This window comes from Polyodon spathula, chromosome 12 (assembly GCF_017654505.1).
Source record: "Polyodon spathula isolate WHYD16114869_AA chromosome 12, ASM1765450v1, whole genome shotgun sequence".
NCBI lineage: Eukaryota > Metazoa > Chordata > Actinopteri > Acipenseriformes > Polyodontidae > Polyodon > Polyodon spathula.
In genome coordinates this window covers 11,186,047-11,205,247 of record NC_054545.1, presented here as the reverse complement: position 1 = coordinate 11,205,247, position 19,201 = coordinate 11,186,047, and the positions used below count along the sequence as shown (strand labels likewise).

The following is a 19,201-nucleotide window of genomic DNA, read 5'->3' as shown; positions in this document are numbered from 1 at the left end:
AGCAACATTTTCCAATTAAGGATCCAGAAGTAAGGTGCTTGTATGGCTATTACAAACAAAATGTGTAATATTTTCAAAACAGGAGCACCTCAAATTCAGCTTGTACTGCTTTTTCTAGCTAGGAGGCATTGATACTCTTGATTTATCATCTGGCATGTATGCACCCATCACTATTTCTAGTATACAAACTTCAAACAGCACCTTAAGGTTCTCCATTTCCCCATACCTTTTCAATAAAGGAAGCTCAGTTTCTAAAGAGACCGGTTCAATCTCTTGAACTTTGTGTGGTTAACTGGCTAGACACTTGTGATCCCTAAAAGACCTGTCAGCAATTTCTACAAGGATCATCTGATATTTGAGACTTCAAAACACCAAGTTTAAAAAAGGAGTTTCATTACCAAATCCACATAACTAAGCAACTTTGTTCTACCTAACTTTAAATCAGTAATTTAGAGTGGTCCACTGTAAAACAGAGAAAAACATTTGCCATTGAGTTTATTAAGTTTCTTAGTATTTCTATGTCTACTGTAACCACCTGTCAAAATAATGTTAAATTGCCATTGTCAAATAAGACCAATCATTTAAAATAAACCACCACATAGATCTAAGATGACATTATCTTTCTAAAAATAAATAAATAAATAAAACAATAAAAAAGATAACAATTTTAGGTGCACTACTGCCATACACATATAAAAGTATTTCTGATTAAACTAACACAAAGTGGACGTTTTTCAAATATACTGAGAAAGCCTTACAGTTAAGCACACAAAGACAACAAAAAGTCTGAGTACACTTGTTTGGCTGGGCGTTGCTCACCTTCAAAATTATGTAGTAATGGTGTTTGTCATTTTACATATATTAGGAAGAAACACACACTTTAACAATATAAATGTACTTACTTGTAAGCCATCTTCATCAGTTTCTGGTTCATCGTATGATGTTGGGCAACCTATAAAATGTATATACTGTTTAGTAATCAGAGTTAGAATTTATGTATCGGCACAGTTCACTCAAAAACTCATCTTAAGAACACAATAAAACACAAGCCAAACCTAAAGTATCTCAAACAGCAGGATTCTTTTTGTTGGGTTCTTTGGTGCAGGAAATAACTTTCATTTTTATAACACAGAATATTCATTGTATTTTAATGTAACCAAAAAAGGGGGGTGGGGGGTGAGGGATTTATTGCCCTGGACCTCTTGTGATGCACAAGAAATTAGGATGCCTCCATAGTAAAGCAAGCAGATATTTTCTCTTTGTGATCAACCAACTAGTTTGATCTTTTTTTAGCTTGATAAAATAAATTGAGCTGGTGATGAGCCATGAATCAGATTTTTATCATTGCAACTACGTGGAGATCTATTACTTCTCAATGGGCCATTATATCCTAAGGCGCAAGATGTTATTTTTTTTCCAATCCAACAGCTGCAGGGGTGCTAAAATGGAGCTCAAACCAATGGGATTCATTCAGTTTAGCATTTGTCTCTCAAATGCTGCACGTTGTAGGTCTCAGTTTGGGGTTATGAATGTACTATGCATGTGTTAAGAAGCGACATCAACCACCAGTAAGATTCTGGGAAGCAGCAGCAAGCAGCCCTAATTATTGACAGTGAACCAGGACTCATCATATGCTATATATAAGCAAGAAAAAATAGCAGGTTAACTAGGTGAACAGAATTCTGGAAATAAATACAACTTGAACGCAACTTCACATCTAAGCACATTGGAAATAAGTTGCATGACATTACAAGGAAATTTCATTTTGATAGGCACAGGGCGACATTACAAAATGTATATTGAACTGGTTTCACTGTATTTTTGTGCTGCTGCCTACATGCCACCTATCATGCACACTGCTCTTAAAATGGTGTTTGCCAGTGCTAGGTATACTCAGTAGCAAGCACAATGCAAATTTTTCTGGAGTGGTAATACTGTGGCCAATTGTTAAAGTTCTTTTAGTTTGCACAATCTATTCTGAGGTACAAATTTGTAATTGCAGAGGTGGAAGAATGGTAGTGATGAGTTGTCATGGTTACTGGTGACATTAAGTTTACACTCTGCAGTCATACAGCAGTGGATAGCAATATGAAAAAAAAAAGAGATCACTATTAGATCAACTGTACATTACTGAACTGGGGTTCAATTTGGAGCACAAGTTTTAGATTGTCAGATTTTTGTAAGTTAATTTGTTTCAAATCATTATGTATATGTCAAAATCAAACCTCATCTGCTTGGATAGTCATTATCAAATTGGGTTTGATATCCCAATGCAGAAATGTCACTTTTCCAGAATTGGGAAGGATCTTGATTGGGCTGGGTATACACAATCAGATGCTGAAAGTCATTTGGTTTTGTCACAGCAGCCAGTTTGTTTTGTTTTTCAAGGAAACAATTGCAATCTAAAAATTCTAAACAACATATGAGGGTCAACAAAAGCAACACTGGAGGTAGGGTTTTTCTTGTAGAGCTCCTAAAAATGATGGAATGCTATGCCTTTGTTTGTAAGGGAAGCTGGGACTGTTACAGTTTGTCAAGACCAAAAAATGCATTTCTATAAAAATGGCTCTTATTTTAGTGGGTTTTAATTAACTAAAATTGTTGCTTTTGTATTACATGTATTCTGTTATTTAAATGGTCTGATTGACAGTCGTGTGACATGCTATGAAAATGTATTATGCCTTGTTCTTTTTTTCCTGCTATGTACTGTACAGTGCTTTTGTGATACGTTTGTATAAAAAAACTCTCTCTCTCTCACATGAAGCGTAGAAGACTCTGAACAGTACCAATATACAAAAAAATATTCTCCTTACTTTTAAAAACAGAATTGACATTATGGTTTATGAAAGATTTACATTTTTGAATTATGTGCATTTACAGAGAATTTGTAATTGCCTGATGTAAAAACTTTTGCTATTTTACTTAGTTCAAGAAAACATGTGATCAGATCTTGAAAACTGCTGCATTAAATGCTGTGCTTTAAATGGTAGCTTCACAGGAAGTAACACTATCTCATTCACGCTTAGTGATAAGATAAACAAAAAGGGCTGGCACAGGTCAGTACACAGTGAAACATTGCAGTGGAATGCCAGTGATAAGAACGATTATGGTCTTGAAATAGTTTAACAATTAGAATAAGAGTACATTTCTTTAAAAAACAAAGTTTGGGGGGAAAAAAGATGAAGAAAACGTTAGCGTCAGCTGCTATTGCAAACTGATTCAAAATACAAGACATGGAAAGATGGGCAGTAATTTGTAAGACTTTTCAGGACAAAAAAAAAATGGTCTTTGCCCTTGTACATCTTCCAAATAATTACAAGCCCAGGAGATCTACCAAGTAGACAGAATGGAGAGTAAAGTCGTCTGGGAGGTGGTGAATAGAAAAAAAAACAACAAAAAAAAAAACAACCTATAGAACTTTTAATTATGACAAATCTTCAATATACCAAAATCCATCTCTTAAATGTAACGGGAAGTCCTGATTACATTCTTGTAGTTTAACCTTTAGGAGGACAAGCTTCGTTTACACTGGTTTACAAAAGGGAGTTTCAGCTGCAAGGTCAATTACCCACTGAAACAGTGCTGCCACTTAAGTCAAACAAATAAAATAAAATTATGCACAACCCCTTGAATTTTCATGCCAACACCTGTTAATAAAGAAAACATTTAACTTTACCAACTGGATAACGTCGTTCTTACAGGTCCATGTTTAACTCTCATACATCGAGTGTTACCTAGCAATAACACCAACTTTTACAACACATGCAGTGGATTTATTAGGGTTTAATATAGACCATAAAGCAGATGACAACTAAATATGACACAATTTGAAAATGTGTTTAAAGCATTATACTGCTCTATTTAGTCACATCTATCTTGTGTAAACACTCTCCACCCTTGTTACAACATTGAATGTCTCGAATGGCATGAAGTCAACACATGGTATTTTACATCCCAATTCAGGACCAATGCTTTTTTAATACAAATACCTTTCTTCAAATCCTTGGCATAAAAATCACATGATAACTTTGTTTAAAAGGTAGATAACAAATAAACAAACGTATGCAGTTTTGAAAAACATGTTACAGTAAACATGTATTTTCAACATGGTAATGCGTATTACTTTCGGTTAAAGAAATTTCTTAGTTTTGTCTTGTTCGCAGAATATCTGTAACATTTGCACTATCTGGGTCATTTCAATTCAGCAGTTTTCTGGGTGATAATGTTAATGGCAGAGAGCTTTTCAATAGGGGAAACAGCTGGCTAATGAAAAGAAAGAAGACCTTGACATGGTAGAGACTAGGTAAAATGACCAGGCAAGTGCAACGATACATAAAAACATCACTTGCAAACAGATTCCTTTAAACCAAGTGCATTACCATATATCATGTATACTGCCAAAAAAAAATCATGTTTACTATACTGTGTATCTTTTAAAATTGGATATTTGATACCTACATAATGAACAGAAGTGAGACTTCAGGAATTACTTGGCTTGTTAATCACTTTAAGCAAATATGTGCTGGCTGTCCTGCTTCAAATCAAGAGAACCTTCCTGAATCTCAATTATCTCCACACATCCTGAGTAATCTGGGGAGGAATGTACCTTGGTGGATATCCTCGATGGCTCTGCGAATGCCTCTGTCGAACGCTCTTGCATCAGCAGGACTCTGAAAAGTGAGTCCAAACTTTTTGTCACTGATCCTCCAGTGGTGAAATATTGGAGTCACCTTGTTGTATACCAGGTCCTTCTTCAATATACACTCCAAAACCACCTGTAAAAAACAATAAATGGAAACATTTAAAATAACTAAGTAAAACAAGAAAAACCAAAAACAAGATGTAACCGTTATGAAAACTATGAAACATTAGTAAACTACAGCATACCGTACAACAAATCTCTATTGCATTTCTTTTAGATTATTCTTATCAATACGTCTCCAAGTAAAGCAGTTTTCCAGTAAGCCAGAGAAGTAGTGTAAAGTGATCAACAGAAAAGTAGTTATTCCAAAAAATAAATACATATTTAAACAAAACAGAAGTGAAAGCTACTGTTGAAGTTATCTTGAAGCTATATTGATGAAGTATTATTACTAAACCTATTCACTGAACATTTAAAAGAAATATTAAACGAAAATGCACTGCATGGATAAACTGCACGTACAACACTTGGAGATCTGGGAAATTAGTCACTCAAACTGCATTTCATACATTTTTTGTCCAGTGAACCCGATGCTCCGAAATGGTACTTTAGTCATGGTCAAGGGCTTTCTAAACATTTAAAAAACTTAATGATGCATAAATTAAAAGTTATTTGGATATAGTACCAGGGTTGTCGCCAGCGCTATCGAGCATAACAGCTGTTACGTTGTTACCTGGAAAAATGATGCTGTAATCAGGCCATTACACTGTATTTTCAGTTTGCATAACGGTCAGAAGATAATAATCCTGTGAAACACTGTAGATTATTCCTTTATGTGAGAAATTAAAATACTTGCTTCAGCTCTCAATACTCTTCAATGGGTTGGTTGCAAGCAGCATGTTCTTTAGTTTGGTGCGTGTTATGTATGCAACACGGAGACCAGACTGAACTTCACTGAACTTTATTAGCACACCCCCACACCCTGATACACAGCTCTGTATCAACCAACACCGCTGCAAATCTTTTATGATACCATAACAAGCTGGGTTAAATAAATAAATTGTTCCGATGAAGAACAGTAATGTGTATTCCAAACGGTTTTGAGATATTCAATCTTTTTTGTTTCAAGGTCTTTAGAAAAAAAAATCCAGTTCCACAATAATCCTTTTGTATGACTTCAGTTTCCCCATAGATACAGTAGATTTTCATATAATATGTAGGTTTTAAAATATAAAATGTGGGACATAGTACATGTCCAGTTTTACATGCGATAAGTGGCAAAAACGTTTATGTTGTATATTCCTTAACTATGGAACAACAGTGACAAATGGGTTTTCCACTTATTCTTGCAAGCACACGTGATCAAGTGTAAGTTACGTCTTTTAATGGTGCAACAACCATATATATCAGAACGACGACAACAAAAGTAAAACTCCACAATCACAGCAAAGTTTAGAATATTTAAAATGTGAGATGATGCACATTTAGTATATTAGTAATCAGAAGTAGCCTATATTATTTTAACTACAAATATAACTCACATGCAGAACATGAATTATCAATGCGTTGCTAGGGAGTACATCACCCAATGACACAGACTACACTTACTGACAACCATAGATATAGATTATATATGCCAAGAAATACTTCCACAAAGTGTAAGCATGTGCATGACTTGTCCTGCCTCGCCAACAGGGGGTTGCAAGGATCTCTGTTTCTTTCGCTGTGTCCCACTCCACTCCTGCCCCTCCCACTACCTTGCTGTTAAACTCCTGGTGAGAACCCAGAGTACTGTATGGGACATAATTGGGCTGAACGTTTTCCGATCCCTCTGAAAAAGGTCTTGTAATTTGGTCTCATAATCAGGGTTTAGTACAAGCATGTGGAATACAGCACTTCTTTGATGTAATTGACAAAATAAGCTAGTTTGAGGTTTGTATATTGCAAGCTTGAAAAATTCTCCTCAAGCATCCCCTATACAATTTCAGAGAATATATATTTTTTCACATTTAATCCCAATAATTGTTGCAGCGTTTACATTTGCTCCAAGTATCTTTTCAAAAATGTAAATATAATCAATTCAGTAAGGTTGTAACTTCAGACACCGTACTTAGCCCAAAAGAATATCAAAAAGCCTTTAGCATTGCACAGGTATTAGCAGATTTGGCTAATTAAAAAATAATTAAAACTGTATAGGGTTTGATATAGTTTGCACGATTTCTCACCTTCCAATAATGGAGTTTACCCCAAAAAATATAAATGACAAATTAAAGTACATCTGTATGCCTGGCTGTGGAAATAAAGTCAACATAGCCAAAAACATTAAGCGTTCTTCAGATATGGATAATGTGAAAACATTTTCTATGTAGTACTGTACAGTAGGTTTAAGCAGACAGAGTTGAAACTGCTACACAGACTGGCAGCAATGAAGAACACTATATTGTACAGTAGTAACAGTTTCACAAAGCCCATTATTAAATCAGAACTTTGAGTTAACTGCAACACAGCTTCCTAGTAGATTAAATGAAATGGGAGACGGGCTTTGTGCTATTTGTGAAGCAACTGGAAGTCCTTTTTGTGTCTCTCTGCACTAATGAAAATAAGGCAGGCTTTTATATCAAATAACAAGCAAGCGCCAACAAGTACAATGGTATGCTCTGGGACTAGGTTTGTCTTCCAGTTGGGTTGTATTTTGCAACAGATTAATAAAACAGTTCTAATGTATCAATTCAGAAATAAGAGTCATCTTACATGATTATGACAAGCTAGATTTAAAAAAAATTGGATTAAGCTAGAGTATGAAAAATAAACTTCGTATTACAACAAGTCAAAACACATGTGTAATTTTTCAGTTTTTTTTTTGTTTTTGTTTCTTTATCTGTAGTGAATAAGGTACTATTTTCATTTATTCTGTATTATAATATGGCTTGGGGTAAAAAAAAAAAAAAAAAAAAAAAAAAAAAAAAAAAGTGCCCCGATTGGCTGAAAAGGATTCCAAACAATGTAGCTACGTCAGTACAACCAAATGGTTTGTAACACGGTCTCATCATGAATTGAAATGCAATACCCACATTGTATTATTGTTGAGTACAAGAAAGGAATGGTCAGTGTTTGTAGCATGAAGGTAGCGAGAAGCTTGAGTGAAGGATGCATTAAGGTTGAGCGTGGGAGGGCATTGAGAGGGGTGCTGTGGTGCTGGCGCAGCAAACAAAATTCTTTAGTCTTCACAGTGTCTCTTCAGCTGTCCAGGTTTTTTCCATTTTTATCTTTTTTAAACCAATTGCATACTTGCACATACATGCTCCAGTTCAAAATATATAAACTAAAGATGATTTATGCTTAATATCACACAAAGCAATGCATCTTAGAAGGCTTAGCATAAAAATGCAGGTTACAAAAACAATGAATTTCAGTTTTTTTTTTTCTTCACAGATTAAAAAAGGGTTGTCCACATGGTTTTAAATTGTTTAGTAGATCTCTCTCCACGATGTATTTGTGACTGTTCCTTAAATCAGTAACATCTAAAATGACTGTATAGGTTATGTTGTAAAAAGAGATGTAGTGTCAAAAAGATTCCAAAATCAGTAATTGTACTAACATTATATTCAGTTATCACTTACGTCTGTAAATATAAACAGATGTGCAGCTATAGTCACAGAGAAGGGTTCTTTATTTTTACTGATGGATTGTCTGCCATTTATACTGTAACCTACTCACTAGTGGACCAATTCAACCAGTAAAGTTGTATTAAGATTTCATTTTATTTTTTTTATAAACCATGTTCTAAAATCAATTATGTTGCAATGTAACTGTAGTCTACCATTACTGCTTTAAAAATGCTCCAAACTGACGTATTTTAATTACTGAAATTTTAATATATATCCAAAACTGATTTATAATATATATATATATATATATATATATATATATATATAATATATATATATATACACACACACACACACAGTACTGTGCAAAAGTTTTAGGCAGGTGTGAAAAAATGCTGTAAAGTAAGAATGCTTTCAAAAATAGACATGTTAATAGTTTATATTTATCAATTAACAAAATGCAAAGTGAGTGAACAGAAGAAAAATCTACATCAAATCCATATTTGGTGTGACCACCCTTTGCCTTCAAAACAGCATCAATTCTTCTAGGTACACTTGCACACAGTTTTTGAAGGAACTCGGCAGGTAGGTTGGCCCAAACATCTTGGAGAACTAACCACAGTTCTTCTGTGGATTTAGGCAGCCTCAGTTGCTTCTCTCTCTTCATGTAATCCCAGACAGACTCGATGATGTTGAGATCAGGGCTCTGTGGGGGCCATACCATCACTTCCAGGACTCCTTGTTCTTCTTTACGCTGAAGATAGTTCTTAATGACTTTTGCTGTATGTTTGGGGTCGTTGTCATGCTGCAGAATAAATTTGGGGCCAATCAGATGCCTCCCTGATGGTATTGCATGATGGATAAGTATCTGCCTGTACTTCTCAGCATTGAGGAGACCATTAATTCTGACCAAATCCCCAACTCCATTTGCAGAAATGCAGCCCCAAACTTGCAAGGAACCTCCACCATGCTTCACTGTTGCCTGCAGACACTCATTCGTGTACCGCTCTCCAGCCCTTCGGCGAACAAACTGCCTTCTGCTACAGCCAAATATTTCAAATTTTGACTCATCAGTCCAGAGCACCTGCTGCCATTTTTCTGCACCCCAGTTCCTGTGTTTTTGTGCATAGTTGAGTCGTTTGGCCTTGTTTCCACGTCGAAGGTATGGCTTTTTGGCCGCAAGTCTTCCATGAAGGCCACTTCTGACCAGACTTCTCCGGACAGTAGATGGGTGTACCAGGGTCCCACTGTTTTCTGCCAATTCTGAGCTGATGGCATTGCTGGACATCTTCTGATTGCGAAGGGAAGTAAGCATGATGTGTCTTTCATCTGCTGCAGTAAGTTTCCTTGGCCGACCACTGCGTCTACGGTCCTCAACGTTGCCCGTTTCTTTGTGCTTCTTCAAAAGAGCTTGGACAGCACATCTGGAAACCCCTGTCTGCCTTGAAATTTCTGCCTGGGAGAGACCTTGCTGATGCAGTATAACTACCTTGTGTCTTGATGCTGTGCACAGTCTTGCCATGGTGTATGACTTTTGACAGTAAACTGCCTTCAGCAACCTCACCTAGTTAGCTGAGTTTGGCTGTTCCTCATCCAGTTTTATTCCTCCTACACAGCTGTTTCTGTTTCAGTTAATGATTGTGTTTCAACCTACATATTGAATTGATGATCATTAGCACCTGTTTGGTATAATTGTTTAATCATACACCTGACTATATGCCTACAAAATCCCTGACTTTGTGCAAGTGTACCTAGAAGAATTGATGCTGTTTTGAAGGCAAAGGGTGGTCACACCAAATATGGATTTGATGTAGATTTTTCTTCTGTTCACTCACTTTGCATTTAGTTAATAGATCATTATAATCTATTAACATGCCTATTTTTGAAAGCATTCTTACTTTACAGCATTTTTCACACCTGCCTAAAACTTTTGCACAGTACTGTATTTTTATATATATATATATATATATATATATATATATATATATATATATATATATATATATATATATAATTTTTTTTTTTTTTAAAAGGTAAAAAAGTACATAAGTATAGACAGATGTTAAACTATTTTGCATAGTTTTAATATACATTTATTTTAGTACACGTTTCATTATTATTTCTTGATTGGGTAAATATTTTAATTTAGAACAGCTTTAACACCCCCACCCCTCCCTACACTGTAATGGGTTTGTTTTGTTTTTTTGAAGGAGTAGAAAACATTAGTTTTAAATTAGTTGATTATATTTGAAGATGTTTAGTATTACTGCACAAAAGAAATGTATTGTCACACCAGTGACTAGAGTAAAACCACTACTAAAATTCACTAGCTTTTTTGAGAATGTTCCTATGGACTCAAAGTAGGTTTTAAGTGTCAGTAAGCTATAATTAAAGTAATGTAAAAAATGGTAGATGGTTACATTTTACAATTGGTTATGGTACTTTACAATGTATTATAAACTGGCAAAAAGGTGAAATGCCACAGCATTTACTTTGCGAAACTACTGTGTTGGCAATTTAATGAATCAAAGGTTGAAAATGCATGGGGGGAATTAGAGAGAACACAAATTCTATGCTGGTAACATGCCTTTGTGAATAAAGACTTGCATTTATAAAAATACATCATATTTAGGTTTTAAGCACCATCACTAGTAAACAAAAAAATAAATCAAAACACATCAAAAATATTTGTTATTGATGCTGTCTGTGTCAAGCGGTATAGGGAGTTTCTTTTGCTTTTGACTAACCACTTGTATATCTGTGAAGCTCGCATTTAATCTGTTTTTAATCTGATCACATTTAATTTTAAAAAGAAAAGGCTTAAAAGGAAAAGTGCAGGAGACCAGCATGAAAAGTAGTGCAAGTGTAGAAGGAAAGCAACGTGGTGGTGGCGGGAATCACACTACTTTCACATTGTATGCACTCTTATTTAGTGACATTGTTATGTAATCTTTTGGACTACCAAATTTATATAAAGCATCATGCCAGAGTACTGAGGGAGCGGAGTGCGACTGCAGTTTTGAGGAAGTTCAGTCTGTGTTCAGTTCAATGTATCAGTGTACAGTAAGTCAGTGTAGGGCAGAATGATACTGAGAAATGAGCCTAAAGTGAGCTTAAAGAATTTTGAACTAAACAAACAAGTGATTCTTTTTTTTTTTTTTATTGTTTTACTTAAGTCTCGCCATTCATAGGAAATTGCCTCAAATCTTCATGAATCCTTAGCAGTAAATTTCCATAACATCCACCACTAGACAACATAACGTTTTGTTTACACAATCCAGTTGCCACGAGTAGGCTGGAGCACAGAGTTATTGTTGCGGCTAGACTGGTTGGTGCCAACGCTAAGGAGAGTGCAGTAAAAGAGGAAGTAAGCATTTCAAGGAAGAATGTGTCTACACTGCAGTCCAAAACAGATACAAAAAAACAGAAAAGGAATTCCGCTTCCAACTAAAAGGACACCATCAGAAAAACTCAGATTATTATTTATTTTTTATTTTAACTAAAGACAAAGCAAACAAGTAATCAGTTCCACATATTGCATTGTATTTGTGAAAGAAAAAATGCGACACACAAAAACTGTAGTTACATACATTAAAATATAATATATTAATAATTATATATATCTATATATATATATATATATATATTATTATATATATATCTATATATTATATATATAGTCAACATTTACTTTGACTGTGTTAGTTTCTTGTTTTAGATTTCTTGGGTTTTAAAGCATTTAAAAAAATGCTGAACAAGTAAAATGGTTCAATTGTTTTTTATTTGGTCATTCTGTAGTTTTGTCTCTAGCCTTGAACCACTGTTGGAGAGAATTTATTTAAGGGCACAAAAAACAAGTAAGTTGAATTTACACCAAATTCAGTTCAAGCTAAACAACACGCAGTGAGAAAAAAGAAAAAGATGACTATTGGTAGAGCGTGTGCAGTAACTGATACTTGGTCTTTACTGTAGCTAAAATATAAATACAACCTGCAGGTAAACAAGATTAACCAGTACTAAAGGCATGCTGGAATGCAACCACCCCACTCCAAAAAAATTGATTGTATTTTCTTTGAGAAATAGAGGTAGTTATTCAATACATTTTAGAGAGTTGCATTCAATAGTTCAATTATATTACACTATGGAAATACAGAATTCTGGTGTGGCGGACACCACTTTGGATTGCATTCAAAACAACAGTATATAGTACCAAACTGCATGGCATTTTTTAAAAATGTTTTATTCTATCAGTCAAAAATGCATTCTGAATAAACACATGGGAACAGCAAAGATAACATTTTCAAAAAACAACAGCACTGTACAGCATGTAACCGGGAGGTGCTTAAAAAATATATATATAAAACACAATACAGGTAATGATAGCGTGTGGTACTTACAACAAATCCATGCACTAGTGTTTATTAAATAAATATTTTTTATCTTACAATAAATTACACAGTAAATACACAGTAAAATATTAAAAGAAAATAAATGCAAAATACCGGTACAATGAAAGCAGCGAGAAATTATTTTTGGATTCAAGTTCTTCCAGCTTTTATTCAAAATAAATACAATTATTCCAGGTCTAAATAAAAAGGTGTGTACATTTTCTATGCTGGCTATAACTTCAGTAATTTATGTCAGCACATACTGTAGTTCTGCATACTCTACTACCATAAGTACTGCACTTTAGATTACATTACACAATGATCAAAAACATGCAGCATTGTTTTGTCAAAGTGAAGACAGAAATAACCGCATTCAGAGCCACAGTATAAAATGCCTCTAAGCAGAAGTGAACCACGCAAGGACTGTTTAGGCAAAAGCAATGTGGGTTTGGAGACAAGGGAGTGGTTAGTCGTGATCGATCATGTCAGAAACTGCAGGGGCACACTCTACAGTGATAGAAATAACAGACTGACACCATGACAGTAAAGCGTCACAGTGCTTTGTTTCCCCCTCCTGAATCCTTAATGGACTCTAGACATTTACAGCACAGAAGGAGCGTTCAACACCTAAGCACAACGGTTTGCTAAAAGAACAGACTGTTACAGACAGCTAGATACAGGAACTGAATATCTGAACTTCTTTTTCTGGGCCATAAAAGGTTACAGACATTTAATGGGCTATATATTGCTTGCTCTAACCTAAGGCTAACAGGGAAATTCTATAATCTTTCAGGAAATTTCAAAACAAAAACTTCTTTACATTCTGTAACACATGTATATGGGTATTTTAAAATGTATCCAATTAGAATGACCAGTTTTGAAATTCAAGGCTTCATGCACCAGTGGAGTTGCAGTACCTTTATTAAAATCAGCCTGAGTGTGCAAGGACTAGTTATTTTATATTCCTAATGTCCATCTCACAGCTGGTCCTGTAGGAATACAGTGAATCTTCAAGATGTGCTTCCTGTCTTAAGGCTATAACAGGAATGAGGTGGCTTTAAGCTCCTTCCGAAATGACCCCAGTCCTTTGATGCAGATCACTTTGGAAATCTCCACAGACTAGAACACTTCCTCTATATATCTTGCACATTTCATCCTTGGCCATTCACAAACAGCCTTTTATATAAAACAAGGAATACTTTGTCTCTACCTTGTTGACCACTTGGATAGCTTGGTCTAAAACAAGGACATAGAGAATGTCTTGAGCTTTTTTTCATAAAATAAAGAATATTTCGATCAGCAATTGGTTATCTGTTGACTAACTGGACATTATCCTTTTTTAAATTTGGACTGGTTTTACACACTACAGTAACAGATACTTCTCATGGAGCCAATGTACTGTAAATGTATCCTGACTGCATCTGTAAGCGGCTTTAAAAAAAAAAAAAAAAAAAAAAGATAAAAAGCTACATCTGTAACTTAAAACAATGAAAAAAGGAACAAAACTTTCAATGTAGAAAAGTATATGAAATGAGGTTTCAATTAAAATGCAGAAAGTATTTAAAGCCAAACTGCCAATTAGGTTTGGTCTCCAAGGCGAAGTTTGATTACAACAGCATGAGTCACAACCATGTTTATCAGAGCCAAAGTCACAGTAGGAATCCCTTTTGAAATTATTTAAAATGATAAAATATGAAAGTAATACAGGCAAGTTCTTGAGCAGGCACATTTAATTTATTAGTGATGTAAAATATTAAAATACTAATCACATTTTAAAACTACTTTTCCACATGTCTTGCATACAGCATTCCCTCTAAGCTTTTTAGATAGAGAAAGGGTAGAAAGCTTTTTCCCTCTGTGCTTTTTAGAGAAAGTGTAAATTACCAGTGAAAAACTTTGTCACGCATTAACCCTTTTAATATATCATTGTTGATGCATTACACAATTTTGAAACAATATTCCACAATAAGTATCTCAACAATTATAAAATTTACTTTCAATTTTAAAAAGACATTTATTGTGGCACTACCTTGGACTCTGAATCATCCTCCGATTTACCTATATAAAATAAACCTAGAATTTTTATGAGGTGTATATTTACCTTTATGAAGCCCTGGCCGTTGTTATCGTGGATATAGACTGCATGCTTAATTGGTAGCATGCATCTAATTGCTTTATACTACTGTATAAAACACTGTTGTCTGCACAGCCTTTAATTGTAACCATCTTTAAGGCTACTAATTTTCCATTTTTGGGAATAGCAAGTTCTGTTTTTGGAAAAAAATGGCCAGTCGTTTCTCCCCCACACTTTTAAATCAACGTATTAATAATTAAACATGGCATTGAACATAAATATAACGTTGACAGTTAAAGTAAATTAATAAATATTACGACAATTCTTTATTTTTATTAAAGCCAAGATTTTCAATAACTGTTGCTGTAAGTAAAGCACCTGAAGATACTTCATACCTGTCAATGTTTATAGACATGGCTCATTGCTGGCATTAAAATAAGCAGAAAATCTAGGAATTATATTACAACAGTTCAGAAAACAAATGTTCAGCAGCGTTGTGAGAACCATATTTACAGTCTTACACTAACACTGTAGTTCAGTCTACAAATGAAGGTGTTTTAAAACTACCTGTTTATTTTATTGCTGGCATTATAACAATAAAAAATATTTAATAACAGTGATGTGAGAGCAATCCTATGTACAGTACAAATTAAGTTTTACTGGCATTATAATAACCAGGATAAAATATGAAACTGATAAAAGGCATACCATTAATTGACTTGTTCCTCTACACAGGTTCAGTGTTGTGTATCACCCGATTGTATTTTAAATAGCGCCCCTCTTTAATGTAAGTGCATAATTAATCCTCCCAATTGTTTCTTTGCCGATTCTGCCTTGTTAAATTTAGCGAAACAAGAGGGATGTCTCCGGAATGTCTTTATGAAACAAACCGTGTGTAGTGTAGTGACCTCATGACTTGCACAGTAAAGCGATGCATTTCCTTTGAATGTACAGCTAGAAACACTGTCAGGAAATATAACGTAAATTAACAGCCACGGTTTAATATTGATAATTATAGCATTATTAAAAGGCACGAAGCATGTAAAGAAATAAAACTAAACAATAATCAAAACTTGCAATTAAATTTTGCTTACTTTGGAAAAGCCCCGCCTGAGCGCAGTACAGTTTTCATTAAAAAAAAAACACAAAACACAAACATAATTAAAGATTAAGTCATGTTAAGTCAAGTTTCTACCTATTGAAAAAAGTACCAGTGCTTTTCTGGGTCGACTAACCCACTGCTGGCAATGTGATATTTTAATGGTATTGACACCCACACGATCAATGGAATGACAGCAAAACTCATAGATAAATCAGATTTTTTTAAAAAAAATTTTAAGCCCTGTCTTTTACTGCATTTTTTTTCTTCATTGGTGCAGCTGCCACGCTGAGTTTCAGCAGAGGCACGCAAGTGAAGTCACATGACAAAGAAACTCAACTTGCAAAAAATAAATAAAAAAATGCACATGGTATGTCTTATTCAATTACTATATAATACATTTAAAATGTGTATTTGACAATTCATATTTTGATTACATTTTTACCACGTTTCAAAACGCTTGAGATGATATTTCTGAAATGGTTGATATTTTTTATAAAAGGAAAATAAAGCAAAAAAAGAATTATGAGCAGTGTGTTTACTGGAGTATTTATACTTCTAAATAATGCAGAAAGATTTTGCTTTACTGCTTAGTATTCAATTATGCAACAAGTTAAAAACAGCAAAGTTCATGAGCAGACACCTGCTTCGCCCACCCTGTACAGGAATGTGACATGCATTTTTACCGAGGGAAATTAGAGAATTAGCTGCAAGACGGACGCAAATATGCTTATATTAATGCTTTGCACGAATGCTCTCAAAATGATAGGTTTACCTTGAGATGTTGGAGTCTCTTAAGGTTGATATTTATGATAATTTGTGGAAGTTGGTAAACTGAGTGCGAAGGCTGTTGCCAGTTATTGAGAAAAATGTGTGCATTTTAGCCTTAGACTGAATGCTGCTTGCATACAAACCTTTCATTGTATTGCTGCATTTATGTAGTTTCAAAAAATTGAATAAACTGTATGACATTTATCGTGTTACAAAAATAAAAAGCCACAGATCAAATTACTACAACTGTATACTACAGTAACTATTTTCACCAAACACTATACTGCTTAAAAGTCAATTGTTCATTATTCAGAGCTTACACCACATCAGAATTGCAGAATAACCTTTACATCCACAATTTATCCCTCAAAAAAAAAAAAAAAGTATTTAATCTTCCTTGTAACACTGTTTGTTAGGAAGCTCAATGCATCACAGTGTTGCTGCAATTTCCTTCCATCTCTATCTATAATAAATGTGTATGTAACAAATCCTCCTGTTCTAAATGAAAATGTTGATTACAGGTATTGAGCCCAGTTGTAACCAGGCACTGAATGCATATTACAGTGTCTATAGAAAGTCTACAACCCCTTTAAAAATGTTCACCTTTTGTTTCCTTATACCCCACAACTTCCAAGTGAAAAAATCAATATTCTGGAAATTTGTAGAAAATTAATTAAATAAAAACTGAAATAGCTTGGTTGGATAAGTGTCCATCCCATTGTAATAACGATCCTAAATTAGCTCAGGTGTAACCAAAATCGCCTTCAAAAATCACACACCAAGTTAAGTGGCCTCCACCTGTGTTAAATTGTAGTGAGTCACATGTTTTCAAGATAAATTCAGCAGTTCCTGTAGGTTCCCTCTGCTGGGAAGTGCTTTTAAAAAGCAAAGACTCAACCATGAGCACCTGACAGAGCTTGAACAGTTTTGTAAAGAATGGTCAAATATTGCTAAATCTAGGTGTGCAAAGTTGATAGAGACCTATCCCAACAGACTCACGGCTGTAATCGCTGGCAAAGATGCTTCCACCAAGTATTAACTCTGGGGGGTGAAGACTTATCCAATTATGATCTCTCAGTTTTGTATTTAATATAGACTTTTTTCTCAATAAAAATTCCCACCCTTAACAGTGTGGAGTATGGTGTGTAGAGAAGTGGAAAAAAATCCTCATTTAAATGCATGAAACTGAGGCACTGACAATAAAATGTGAAAAAAGTTCAAGGGGGTTTCTATAGGCACCATTTATAAATATGGCAGCCAAATAATCATTTAGACACATCTCAAATTGCATTTTAAGATAGCTTGAAATGTTTTAGGTGATCTCTGTAAATACAGCCTTTTGAAGATATTGAAAAATAAAACAAAGAGCTCAAATTGATTTACAGGATATCTTTAATGGTTTTACTAGTATGGTAAGAAAACAAAAACAGTCATTTAGAGATATCTTGAAACAACTTCCCCTTCATTTAGAGTTCTCTCTAAACCATTTTAAGATATCTGTAAATAACTTCTTGTTCACTTGAGATCAATCATTTAGAAATATCTCAAAATGAACAGGAAGTTATTTCAAGATATCGTAATGATTTAATGGTATCTGAAAATGCATTTTAGAGCTCTCATTAAAAGCTCCATTTAAAAGATATCTAGAAATCACTGAGATCTCAATGTATTTTAGATATCTTCAAATATTTAGAGATAGCTATAAATTAATGAGTTTTCTTTAAATGATAATTGGCTTACCATATGTAAATTGTATTTGAGAACTGAAGTCTTACTGTTTTGTCCTTTAGTCTCTCTCCATGGATAAGAAAGTCGGTGCAGCCATTTTCTTCCTGACGACTGACTTTGTAGACCGTAACACAGCTGAGTCCACCCCCTCCCCACGGCAGCCATCCACCACTTGAGTCATCTCGGGTCATCACCACTGCTCGCACGCGTGCATAACTATCACTGAAACGCAAAATGAATACAAAAAAGAAATGATAACAATAAAGACAGCTTAATATATTTTAAAGAAACCCAAGACAACTTAAAATATCTACAGTTCTCCCTCTTCACGTTTCAGAGATGTAGCAATAAAGGTCAATTAACATGTTGAAATAAAACGTTGTCAGTTAGCTGCTATATTGTTTAACTTGGTGTCCATCTACTGCATTCCTTCAGCCTTCTGACGGATTTGAATATTTAAAATGCTTATTTTTTAGGTTTCCACTACAAAATCATTCCCAGTTGGTTTCAGGACAATACCAGACATTTCAGACAGACAATTTCCTGAGCTTTCCTGATTCAGTGATTTATCATCAGGAATAGCAGCTACTAAAGTAATTTGGGAATGAGGGACATTGCAGGTACTCAATGTTCAAATTACAGTTTCTTGAGAAGCACAATGTACCAGAAGAAAAATCTGGAAAAATTAAAATATTTCTAAAGGTGGCAAGTATATAATTTAGTTTGATAATTAATTAAATAAAAATGAAGTGCAGACAAAAATGCAGACACAAAACAACTAACCAATACTGGACATCTGTACAAAATTATTTTGCTATTAAATGTTAAGAGCTTAAATCTCAATGCAATCTAAAGTGGCCGTTCAATTTAAGTCACAGCAACTCAATATGG

The 19,201-nt window shown here is 34.4% G+C and overlaps 1 protein-coding gene across 1 annotated transcript in view; it reads right to left on the bottom strand.

Moving 5' to 3' along the window:
- LOC121324738 (sprouty-related, EVH1 domain-containing protein 1-like) overlaps positions 1–19,201 on the bottom strand; it is a 42,809-nt gene that overhangs the window by 5,876 nt on the left and 17,732 nt on the right. The window contains exons 2-4 of the mRNA XM_041266887.1: positions 18,358–18,532; positions 4,607–4,775; positions 903–952 (exon numbers count right to left, since the gene is read on the bottom strand). Of these exons, the coding sequence (XP_041122821.1) occupies positions 903–952; positions 4,607–4,775; positions 18,358–18,532 (394 nt within the window). The remainder of the gene's footprint in view (positions 1–902; positions 953–4,606; positions 4,776–18,357; positions 18,533–19,201) is intronic.